At 39.4% G+C, this 12,135-nt stretch overlaps 1 protein-coding gene across 1 annotated transcript; it reads right to left on the bottom strand.

Annotated features, from left to right (window-relative positions):
- Positions 1 to 2,298: 2,298 nt before the first annotated feature.
- LOC137727961 (uncharacterized protein At5g48480) lies at positions 2,299 to 3,476 on the bottom strand. The gene is made up of 2 exons (XM_068466824.1): positions 3,072 to 3,476; positions 2,299 to 2,763 (listed from the first exon to the last, which is right to left on the bottom strand). Exons 1-2 carry the CDS (start codon positions 3,359 to 3,361, stop codon positions 2,526 to 2,528), a joined length of 528 nt encoding a protein of 175 aa, XP_068322925.1. The 5' UTR covers positions 3,362 to 3,476; the 3' UTR covers positions 2,299 to 2,525.
- Positions 3,477 to 12,135: the final 8,659 nt, after the last annotated feature.

The raw sequence follows: 12,135 nt of genomic DNA, 5'->3' as shown, positions 1-12,135 counted from the left end.
GGGGGATTTGTACTTATGACAAATCTTGTCCAAGGCCTTGTACTGGCAGGTCGGTCGTTGACTTTCCTATGACTGTTTTCTTTTTGACAGACTGTGTCTCAATGGTCATAAACTCCGAAGGTTTAGCACTGGGTCCCACAGGGCGTGCCAAAATGTTGACACTAAAAATTACAAAGCCTACGTGGCACGCAGACTGAGTAACTAATGAGCTAACTACGTCATTCGGTTGATACGGGGCGTGCCAACTCGTTGGCCGAGCTTGGTCGAGAAGTACAATTTGTTGATGTCGCATTGAGCGCGTTACTGACTTCTTGATCTTCTGATTGCGGCCGAGGAAAGAACAAGTCTCGGCCTTTTGGTTCTTGGGCCTGAAGACAAGGCTGCTAGTTCTGCGAAGTTCACGAATCGTTGGCGCCGGATTTGGTCACAGTGATTATATTCGTAAGAGTATAAGCACGTCGAATCGACACCAGACTGTATGGACACAAGTACTCAAGGGAGATGAATGTCTTGATGGTAAATGTGGTTCGGCCGTCAGAATGCCGAACTCTGAATCTCACTTGCGAGTATCCAATCATAAAACCACTCGGCGTTCAATGCGTCGAATGTAGTAACTTGTAACACCTTACTTCGCTGAGAAAGCTAATAAGATGACCTCGGCCAATAAAGATTCGGAAACCCTTCTCGACCTAGACTTGGATAAGTAACCAATCGACCTCGACGCAGTGCTGTTTATCCAACTGAAGGTGCTCCTCGGTTGGCTGATTCTACAGCAATAGTGTTGTTTATCCAAATTGAAGATGTTTGCCGGTTGCCTTCACAGTGTTGTTTATCCAAACCGAATATGTGTTGGCAGAAGAAGAAAATAAAAAATCTTAAGATGTTTGAGAGGTCTGCGCGGGGCAATTTGTGTGTTCAATTGGAGGAGCCTCGAATGATGCACTCTACTCTCTATTTATAACAACAAATCCTCCTTAAGATCAAGTTGAAACCACATTTGGATTAGGACTTCTTATTCTGATCTAACTCTATCTCGACCAATCCTACTCTTATTAGGACTTTGAACTCACCCTCTTTTCAAGCCGTATGCATTGCCGGCCGAGAATCCATATTGCATTAGAACCCCTTATCGTACTGGGACTTTGACCCATCACTCCTTCTTGCAATAGGACTCGACCACCTTCATTGAACGACACAGGACCACCAAGCATCCCATAGTATATTTGGAAAATTTTTGGGCCGAACATAAATCTACGCTCGGCCCAATAATATTATTTTGGGCCGAAATAGTTTGATAACTATACTTTTAAAAGTGTTGTGAGTATAAAAACAGTGCAAAATCTTTGGTAAATTTTGATGTAAAAGTTATATAATTGTATATAATGATAAAAATGGACATGATAATAGGTGTGGTGACAAGGGCAGTAGTGGTGGTGGTGACGATGGCAGGAGTGGTGATGACATCGACAAAGGTTGGGGGTATGGTGGTGGTGACAATATGGGGTGTGGTGGTTAGGTTGTAGGGTTAACAATGGTGGTACGAAGTTATGGGGGTGATGGCGGTTATAGTAGTGGTAGTGGTAATGGCAGTGGTGCTGTAAGGTTAGTGTTTTGTAGTAATAGGTGGTGTGTCACTTTGTTCTCCAAGGAAAAAAGTGAGTATAGAAAGATTAATTTAAAACTAATGAGGGTATTATAAAATTAATAATATCACTTAAAGACTCAGTTTCTCTTTTCATTAAAGCATCTTTTAAATGCAACTTACAAACTGCTTTAAAAACTGTTGTCCGGCTCATTTCTTCTAAAATAAGTAGAATATTTTATTTTTATCACACACTGGTATGTTTCAAACGAAGCAGAATATAAAACCAACTGCCACGACTATAAAATTGAATTCCAGTCTCGACTCACGAGAGAATCCGACCTCCGATTCGATTCTAGACCATGACATGCACCTCCCGAAACCTAACCACGATTTCAAAGTAAACAGGCCTAGTTCCAGATTATTGACACGTGACAAGCACCACGTTTGTTTCCTTTCGGCCAGACTGAGCCTAAAAGTCCTACCCACTCCTTTCTCTGAAACCGTACCACCCCCTATTCGAATGCGACACAATCTCTCTCCTTGACCAGTCCTTATCCAGACTGTTCAAATGTCAATACTACCCCCTACCATTGCCAACTTCTCTCGCCAAGTACCAATGTCTAAGAAGGTAATTTTCACCATGCAATAACCACCCAAACAGCTAAAAAGACAAGAAAAACAATGAACATAAAAAATAAATACAAAACGACGGATCATAGAACAACCATGAACTCATTTAATACTAAAAATCCAACCACATAACAACGGTCAAATAAAGTCAAACATTTCCTTCATCAAAATATTAAGGCTAAAGCTACGATTAGCCTAATCCTAAACCAATTAAAGTCATCGAATCAGACGGTCCGTAAAGGGTCTAAATATTTGATTAAAATCTAATCCAACAGATCGTCATGATATATGGTGGTTGGGCTAGATGGAATCAGACGGTAACCGGGGCTTCGGCCACAGCGGCCTTCTTCTCAAGGGGGGTGACGAAGAACCAGTAAATGCCGAAAGGATCCTTAATCTGTGCCCAACGCTGCTCGTCGCCAAAGAAAGCACCACCAGCTTTGATCTCCCCAACCGCCGCAGCTCCCGCCTCAACGGCCTTGGACACAGCCGCATCGACGTCCGCAACAGTAAGCAACAGATGCTTAAAACCACCGTCAGCCAGAGCTCTGGTAAACCAAGAAAATTTATCACATCTACAAAAAAATCAAGTGCAAGAAATAGATCCACGCAAATAGACCACATCTTCATAGAAATGTAAAAGAATTTTATATAAATAGCTAAAAATGAAAAGTAAACAGTAAAAAAATATGATTAAAAATCGAAAAAATTCAACTAAAAATCGAAAAAAAAAATAGTAGTAACATGAAAACTACACACACTACAAAGCAAACAGTGGGTTCCAGATCTAACTGTAATAACAATTATTTTAAAGTAAAGTTGGAAAAAAAGCAGAGCAAGAGAGAACGATACGTACGCGGCGTCACCGGAGTCAACAATCGAGTCAGACTCAGTCACAAGGAAGGTGAAGGACCCAAGCTTGAGCTTAGCATTGTAGATGAAGGGACGCTCCTGGTCAGCCTTGCGCTTGAGATCACTCTCACGCTCAAGCTCCACGGCGCCGAAGACGGTCTCGTAGAACTTGATGGCGTCTTCACCCTTGGGTGCCTTGATCGAGAGACGAGGGTAGCACTCCGTGACAGAGATGGGGGAGACGGGTGCGACCTTCTCGGCGGCCACGCCTTTCTGTACCTTTTGCTCCTCCATTGAAGCACAAAGAGTGAGAGCAAATGTTGAGAAAGGACAGAGAAACCCTAACCCTAGGAGAGAGAGAAAGAGAGGAGGACGCCGAGAGAAGAGAGCAGAAGACGGAAAAGGCAAAAGGCGTGGGCTCTGGGTTTGGTTGGGGTAGGTGATTTATAGAAGCGGGGAAGCGGAACCGTACGGTTGAGGGTATAACGGGAAATTAAGACTGTTGATGTCTTACAGTTGCCCGTGAGTTTGAGAGGAATTACGAATGGTACCACTCCCCGTTTCGGCTTATGTACTTTGGACCGTTGGATTAAGATATTGACCATCTCTTCACGACCTACCTAATGCTACAATAAATAAATAAAACAACAAAGTATTCGGATAAGAAAATGGTGGCCCAGGCAGTGGAGATAATCCGTACATTCTATCCTTTGCACATGTTATCTTTTGGGTCTGCAGAGAAGAAATAGAAAATGATGGGAACGAAGGAAGGCCCAAAACATAACAAAACTCTGCGTATTTTGGTTATTTTATGACGTTCGTTGACCCTTTGACCCACAGTGTACTCATGCGTTCTATGTCCATGTATAAGTGGGGGATGGTCCACCGTAGATCGTGCAACGTGTCGTGTACTAACGTGTTCGTTCGGATGAAATTTTCCTCCGAAACCTGTAGTTTAACATTGTTGAATATATACTAACAACACACACACAAAGTGTGTGAAATTTTTTTTTTTTTTTTTTTTTTTTTTTTGAAACAGAAGCAAAGAGGAAGGAAGTGATAGAGAAAGTAGAAGTGGAAAGTTTTTTTATTTTTTATTTTTATTTTTATTTTTATTTTTTTATATTTTTATAATTAGAGATATGTTAGGATCACATGTAGGTGAGGTTTTGAAAAAAAAAAACAGCAAAATTTGGTTGTGTGAAATTACATTTCTGTTCCATATTTCTTATTCATGTTCTGTTTTAATTAAAGGGTTAAACTGGTAATTTCATAGGATTTTGGTTGACAATGAGTGTTTTATTAATTAGTAGAGATATATATTTGATCTCATTCACAGCATGTCGTGTCATGTTTGAAAGTTTATCAAAATTAAAACATTATCAAATAATTGGGTGAGATATGTAATGTTATGTTTTAAACACATTTATTGGATAACACTAAGTTGAATTTGGATGGCTCTAGAAAAATGGTTTTGAGCAAGGTCGATGCTGGAGGAATCCTCCGTGACCACAATGGTGATTATATGAGAGGTCTCTCTATTAATCTAGGGCAAGGGCAAATTATAGAAGCTGAAGTTTGAGGATTGTATTTTAGACTCCAGCTTGCTATTGAAAAAGGCATATCTAAGTTAATCATCGAGATGAACTCTTTCTTTACTATATTACTATTGAACTAATATGTCCAAGATACTTTTCACCCCCTTGCTACCCTATTGAAGAGTTGCAAGGATTTGATGAGAAGAATTGCGCATTGTGAGCTAAATCATATTTTCAGGGAATTGAACAATGTTGCAGATCAGCTAGCCAAATGGAGCTACAGTTTAGACCTTGGTTTATATTCTTTTCAGCTTCCTCCCCAATAGATTAGGTAGCATTTGGTACGAAGATGGGACGGAACGGGATAAAACAGTACGGAATGGAACGGAACAGAACAGAGGTTTCGTGCTATGTTTGGTATGCACCGGACGAAATGGGACAATTGTTTTGTTTCACGTTTAGTATGTGCAGGGCGGAATGAAACAAAGGATTAAATGACAAACGTACCCATGGTTCTCCATTGACTCAACCCCATAGATTTTATGCATAAATTGGATTTTCTGCAGCCGTCATGGCTGTGGGAAGGAAGGTTAGGCATCGTGGGGGACCATCGTGCAAGACCATTGTCGCCTGAGCTCTGTACCTCATCACTTAATGCGCCACCAAACCTTCCCCAGGACCTCCGGGTACGAGTCGAGCAGTGTCACCGCCCACAATAGCGACAACATTGAAGTGTCCTGAGTTGCGAAGAGGAAGTCAAGAAGGTAGAGGATCTGGAGATTAAAGAGAGGGAAGGGATGCGGTAAAGGATTTAGGAGTGATGAAGGTTACGAGAAAGAAAAGGTATAAGAAAGATGCTACGAAAGAAAGAGAGGGTAGAAGCTCTGATTTTTTACGACGCCTAAAAAACAACGTGGCATCGTCGAGCAACGGATTCGGCCACGTCCTGCCAAGTGGGTGGCCTTAAGGTTAGTGCAGCGGAAGGTGTTGTCGGACCAGTAGGAATGAGGGAGGCGGCGAGAGGAATGCGGGATTGGGTTCGGGTAGGTTTGTTAGGATTGGGTTTGGGTAGGTTTGTTAGGATTGGGTTAGCGTTGGGGCCGATTGGAAAGGGAGGATGAAATCGTCCTACAAGGAAGACGGTGGATAAGCCATGGTTAGGTTACTAGATTTGTGGTGGAGGAGGAGGAGAAAAGAGGGTAGACAGTGGAATTAATGAAAATTTTAAGGGGTATTGTTGTCCAAAATTTTCTAATTTTGTGTTCCATAGGCTGGAACAAGTCTGTTCCAGGTGGTGAGGGTGGAACCAAAATTTAGCAAAAATCTGTTCCACGGGACAATGCGTCCCACTTTTTTTAGTGCACCAAACATGGGACGAGCGCGTTCCGTCCTGTCATGTCCCACGTACCAAACGATACCTTATGCAACATCTAACCGATGATCTTGTAGGTGTCCTTATGTGCCGCTCTATTGTTTTTATTGCTATGTCTTAGTTTGATCTAGGGTGTCTTCATCCCCTCTTTTCAACAAAAACAAAAAATAAAAAAAGTGAACCCCCCTAAAAACACCATAATGCAGCTATAATGGGGTTACGATTGTCATGCAAATCATTTTTTGAAAGGATTCTCGTCATACCCTTATAAAACATATATTTAGGAATCTATTTGTTGTCTAGAATTCGCTTGTCTTGGATAAGTCAATAGATTCATTCTCCATTTGAAAAAAGAAAAAGAATGTTGGTCAGTGCTATGTTGTTTTTAATCAATCTAAAATCTCAATCTTGATTTTCGTTTCATTTTTTACTTAAGTGGTGCTATTCATACATTCATTTTATTTCCCGTACAACTGTTGTTAATTTTTAGGGCAAAAGACTATTTACTATCCTCATGTTTCGTGGTTTTCAACATTTATCAAGTTTTTTTTCGTCCCAGAGTCATACCTAAAGTGTAAATTTTGGGATAGTCTCATACATCCGTTAGTCAAATTGTTAAGTCTCTCGTTAACTGTGACGTGGCGGCCCATGTGGACAATGACTGCGCGCCACGTGTCATCCACATGGAAATTTAAAATAAATTATTTTATAAAATAAAATAAATTATATAATAATAAAAAATAAAAACCTTCATCTTCCCCAAATCCCACCTATGCCCACCCTTCCATCACCCACCTCTTTGTCTTCCCCAAATCCCACCTTCATTCGCACTTAGCCAGCCTCAATCAAACCCCCCAAAATGTCCAATCTGCAACTAAAGACTTCATGCCACAATCTTCAACAAACCCACATCACCATTTGTGACTACCTGCGCCCACCCTCCCATCACCCATTTCTTCGTCTTCCTCAATTTAGGTTTCAAGCTCTCCCTCCCCCTTAGATTACAAAACCCTAATTGTCACATCCCGGCCCAGACCCCCACCACATCCCGGGCTCAACTCCACTGTAACATGATATTATCTGCTTTGGACCTTAACCACGCCCTCACAGTTTTGTTTCTGGGAACTCACACGAGAACTTCCCAGTGGGTCACCCATCATAGGATTGATCTCATGCGAACTCGCTTAACTTCGAAGTTCCCATGGAACCCAAAGCCAGTGAGCTCCCAAAAGGCCTCGTGCTAGGTAGGGATGGGAATATACATATAAGGATCACTCCCCTGGGCAATGTAGGATCTCACACTAATCCGATTTTAAAGGGAGACTAACTAACCCTTAATCTCAATCCTTAATCCGCCATGAATTTACACTGACAACCTAGAAAATCACACCCCCCCTATTTCTCATTTTTCCAGTCTCTGCAAATCTTCTAATTTGTAGAGAGAGCTTGATGGCGAACGCTGGCGTGGGAGTGTACAGAGGCTATTCGTCGGTCAGTTCGACTAGGCCAGGTGGAAAATTGCTGGTCATGTTGCAGTTTCACTGCGGCGGTTGGGTTAGTGGGAGCAACGACTAGGTGGCCAATGATATATTCTGTAGGCGAATTGCAAACCTATGTGACATTGTCGTTTTGGTCGTGGGTTATCATTTCGGGAGTAAGCTTGGATCTGAGGGAAGAAGGAAGGAAGGGTGCGAGTTGAGGGAAACTGGTTTTGGTGGTGAAGGAAGGTTGGGGGAAAAGGTGCAGGTTGCAAAGAGAAGAAGGAAGGTTGTGGGAGACTGGTTTTGGTGGTTGGAGTGAGCTTGGAGGAGGTTTGGGGGAGAGGGTGCGGGTTGCAAAGGGAAGAAGGAATGGAAGGGGTTAGGGGGAGGTAGAAGACGAGTGGGTGATGGGAAGGTGGGCACGGGTGGGATTTGGGGAAGATGAAGGTTTTTTTTTTATATTTTATATTTTTATTATTTTTTATATATAAATTTATATTTTATTTTATAAAATAATTTATTTTTAATTTCCACGTGGATGACACGTTGCGCCCAATCATTGTTCACATGGGCGCCACATCATAGTTAACGAGAGACTTAACAATTTGACTAACAAATGTATAAGATTGTCCAAAAATTTACACTTTAGGTATGACTCTGGGACGAAAAAAACTTAATGTACTAAATGTTAAAAACCACAAAACTTTAGGGTAGTAAACAAAGTTTAACCCTAATTTTTATTTTTTATTTCTTCTTTAATTTATTAAATTCAGTAACCAGAAAGCTGATAGCACATCCATTTTCATCCCCTTGCAAAACTATTTTTTTTAGGTTAAGTTGACAAAATTGTCCTTTATGGCAGCACAGCAGGGGTAAGTACTAGTTTGGTACTGATGCGCTTTTGAAAAAAAACGGGTATAAAAAAAAGTTGGGAGCTTTTTTGTGTTTGGTAAACTTTCAGCTTCAACTTTTTTTTTCACAGTTTTGGGTAAAAAAAAGCCAAAAAACATAAGCAGTAAAAGCTAGCTTTGAAAAATCGACTTTTTTTGCTTCCACTGCTTTTGCGCAAACCTAATTTGTAAAAGGCGCTGAGTCCTTTAATGAAACTTTCAAATACCCAAAATGGCCTTAAACAATTAAATAAAGGACACATAATACCAACTGGAAGATGTCACTGACTTCAATTGGGAGATCATCCTCGTTGACTCCGCCACAACGCCGTTCACTCCCAGCTTCAACAATCACTGTTATTGACCTTGGGTTCCATACCCTACAACATCGTTTCTGTCTCTGTCCTTTCACCCATCTCTCGTTCGTCCTCTCTCACTCCCACGCCGACAATATCGCGCCGAGAAACACCACCATCTTTTCCGACGATAATCAGACTCGGTTTCAGATTTTGTTTTGGCATCGCGGACTTGCCTAGATTTTTCATATTGCACGCTTACAAGAGACTGATCTTCGTATTTCTGCAAATTAGGAGAGCCTAAATTGCTCAGACGAAGAAACTGAGGAAGAAAAATACAGTTAGACAGGTGAGAGAGATTGAGGAACAACCCATTAAAGACGGCATAGTCACGGCGTTAGCGCCTTCGAAATCCATGGAGATGAAAATAAAAAAGAAAAAGACGGAGAAAATAAAAATTGAGAAAATTGGGATAGTGGGGGAGACTTCTAAAGAGATTTTTTTGGCTTTTGGAAAAGTCTAGTCGATGCAGATGGAGAAAATAAAGGAGGAAGACTTTAGAGAGAGTATTAATAAATAAAATTATTATTCTTTATTTTTTGTCAAATATAAATAAAATTATTCTTATTTTACATTTAATATCATACTCATTTTTGTCATTTGACATAGTTACAACATCTTTATATAAAAGTTTACCAAACACCCTTACACTTAAAAGCACTTTCATAAAAAAAAAAAAGTTTACCAAATACTCAACTGCTTTATTTTACAGCTGTTTATTCTCACAGCACAATAGAAACAGTTTTTTTTTGAAAAAAACATTAATACCAAACTAGCCCTAAAACTTCTATGATCCCATCACAAGTCAACTGTCACAATCCGGTCAAAAGATTTATCATATTATTTTGAGGTGGTAGGTATTTTTCTTTACAACAATTTTTGGGTCGTATTAAAAAGCTCTTAACATTAAAAAAAAAAAAGAAGTTAAATCATTGGGGTAAATAGTAAATATGAGGATTTGACTCGTCCATTGGGATTGGGCTACCTGATCTAAGTAATTGGGTTGCAACTAGGCCCGATATGAAAGCCCATAAGTGAGTGTCTATTCCTTTTATCATTAATGGGGCTGTAAATCAGCTCCAAACAATTAGAGCATGTTTGGTACTCTACTTAAATTCAACTTTTTAACTCAAAAACAATTTTCAAGTTTTAGCCTTTAAAAACTTGTTTGGTAGGACTATTTTCAAAAACTGAATTCAAGATTAACTAAAAAATATATTTTATTCCCTAAAAACACAAAAGGTGAGTTTTTAAAGTTTTTAAATTTAATATCACTCATTTCGTTTCTGTCATTCCTCCCCTTTCACTCCAAATCTATCTCTATCTCTTTTCTTATTTCTCTCTCCCCCTTTTTTTTTTTTTTGTTTTTTTTTTACCTTTTTTCATCTCTCCTTCAATCCGCTATCTTCAATCTCTCGGTTATTTCTCTCACTCCTATTCCTCTCTATCTCCTCCGATCCTCTCATTTCTTTCTCTTTCATCCAATTATGTCTTATTTTCTTTCCTCCTCTCCCCTTTTTCTCTCTCGACCCCCTCTTTTTGGATCTATTTCTCCAATTTAAGCTGTAAGATTTAAAAATTTAAAATCGCATACCAAACAAGTTTTTGAGTCTTAAAGAAAATTGTTTTCAAGAAAAATTCTTAAGAAATGCTTTGAGAGATTATAAAAAATTTAAATAGGATACCAAACAAGCCCTTAGATATTGCATTAGATTCAGTCCATGTTTGACTCGTCAGAGGTCGAATTGTTAAAGAACTAGCCCAAGCATAGGTTGGCTTGTTTAAGAAAGAAGTCAAGCTTAAACATTAGTATGTTAAACTCGTGAGCAACTAAAATTTTTTTACAAAACAACTTGAGGTAGGCTTAAGCTCGGCTCAGTCGACCAAGCTCAACACCCAATAATATTCATAGAAACAATATATTCACTCAACTCTGTCCAACACATACTTGGATGCCCAAGTTCAAATAATACATTAACAAAATAACAAAATAAACTAAAAGGGATATTTTTTTGCCGTATAAAAGGATTCGATAGAAATACTAAAATAGGAGTTCATTTTGCTGTCGAAAAACAAAGTCTTATTTGCCAAATTGTTAGATTGTTTTTCGTGGCTAGTATCTACTTCAAAAAATTTCAAGTTTGGCTAGCTTGACAAATTTAGTATGATTGTTTTAAAGACATTACATCCTTTGTATCCTTTTGGTTTACAAAACTCTACAAACGTGATGGTCTAGCCTCTTACTGTGTTCCAACCATAAAAAAAAAAATTATACAACTGAGCTAACTTACTATAAGAAATAGTTCAAAACAATTTGAGCTCATGATTAGGCTCGAAATTATTAAGCTTACTCGAACTTGGCTTGTAAAAGAAGCAAGCCAAGCCTAGCTTGAGTTCGAAAAAAAATTAAACAAGCCAACTTGAGCATAATGATATTTGGTTCGGTTCGTTTACAACCATAATCATCAACGCACTTTTATAACTTTTGCCGACTATTATTATATTGCTTTGAGGGTGGTAATGTGAGAAACCAAATAAAATACTAAGGTCTCGTTTGACATGTCGTATAAGAGATCGGATAAGACTAATAGTACGGACCTGGCCGTTTGGTGTTATCTCGTATTAAATAGTCGCCGGATTAATTTAATCAGCTGGATAGGATAGTCGGGTATAGACCTTCTTAATAAACCCTTCCAAAAGGAGTGGATTATTAGTCGGGTATAACCTTTCCTCTCTCTCGCACTTCGTTCTCCACGACACCTCCTCTTGCCGTCGTCCCTCTAGCCGTCATCACTTTCGTCGTCGTCGTTCTCCCGGTCGCTACTGTCTTGGTACTGTCGCACTGCTGCTCTCCTGGTACTGTCGCTCTTCATGAAATCCGTAAGTACCAGAAGAGTACTGAGCTCTTGATCAGGAAGTTGCCATTCCAGAGGCTTGTTCGTGAAATTGCCCAGGATTTCAAGACTGATATGCGTTTCCAGAGCCACGCGGTGTTGGCACTGCAGGAGGCTGCTGAGGCCTACCTTGTGGGTCTATTTGAGGACACCAACCTATGCGCCATCCATGCCAAGCGGGTTACCATCATGCCTGCTGAACAATATTTCATCTGGGCAATTTTTTGGTATTTTTATGTATTTTTATTCAACATTTAATTTGTTTATTTTTGTTCATTTGGTTGTCTGTAGCCTGATTGTTGAACAATATTTCATCTGGGCATTTTTTTATTTTTTTATTTAAATTAGATTTTGCTTAATTTGGGGCTTTTTAATTTGTTTTTTATTTTGAAGTTTAGGATTTGAAAAGTATTTGGGTTTTTAGATAATTACATATTTATATTCGATACAGTATAAATAATACAGTTATAGTTCGATACTGCACCAAACGTCCGATTAATTTAGTCAGTACTATCCGGTGACTATTTATCTTATCCG

This window comes from Pyrus communis, chromosome 3 (genome assembly GCF_963583255.1).
Source record: "Pyrus communis chromosome 3, drPyrComm1.1, whole genome shotgun sequence".
In the NCBI taxonomy this organism is placed as follows: Eukaryota; Viridiplantae; Streptophyta; class Magnoliopsida; order Rosales; family Rosaceae; genus Pyrus; species Pyrus communis.
This window is presented reverse-complemented; position numbering and strand designations above follow the sequence as displayed.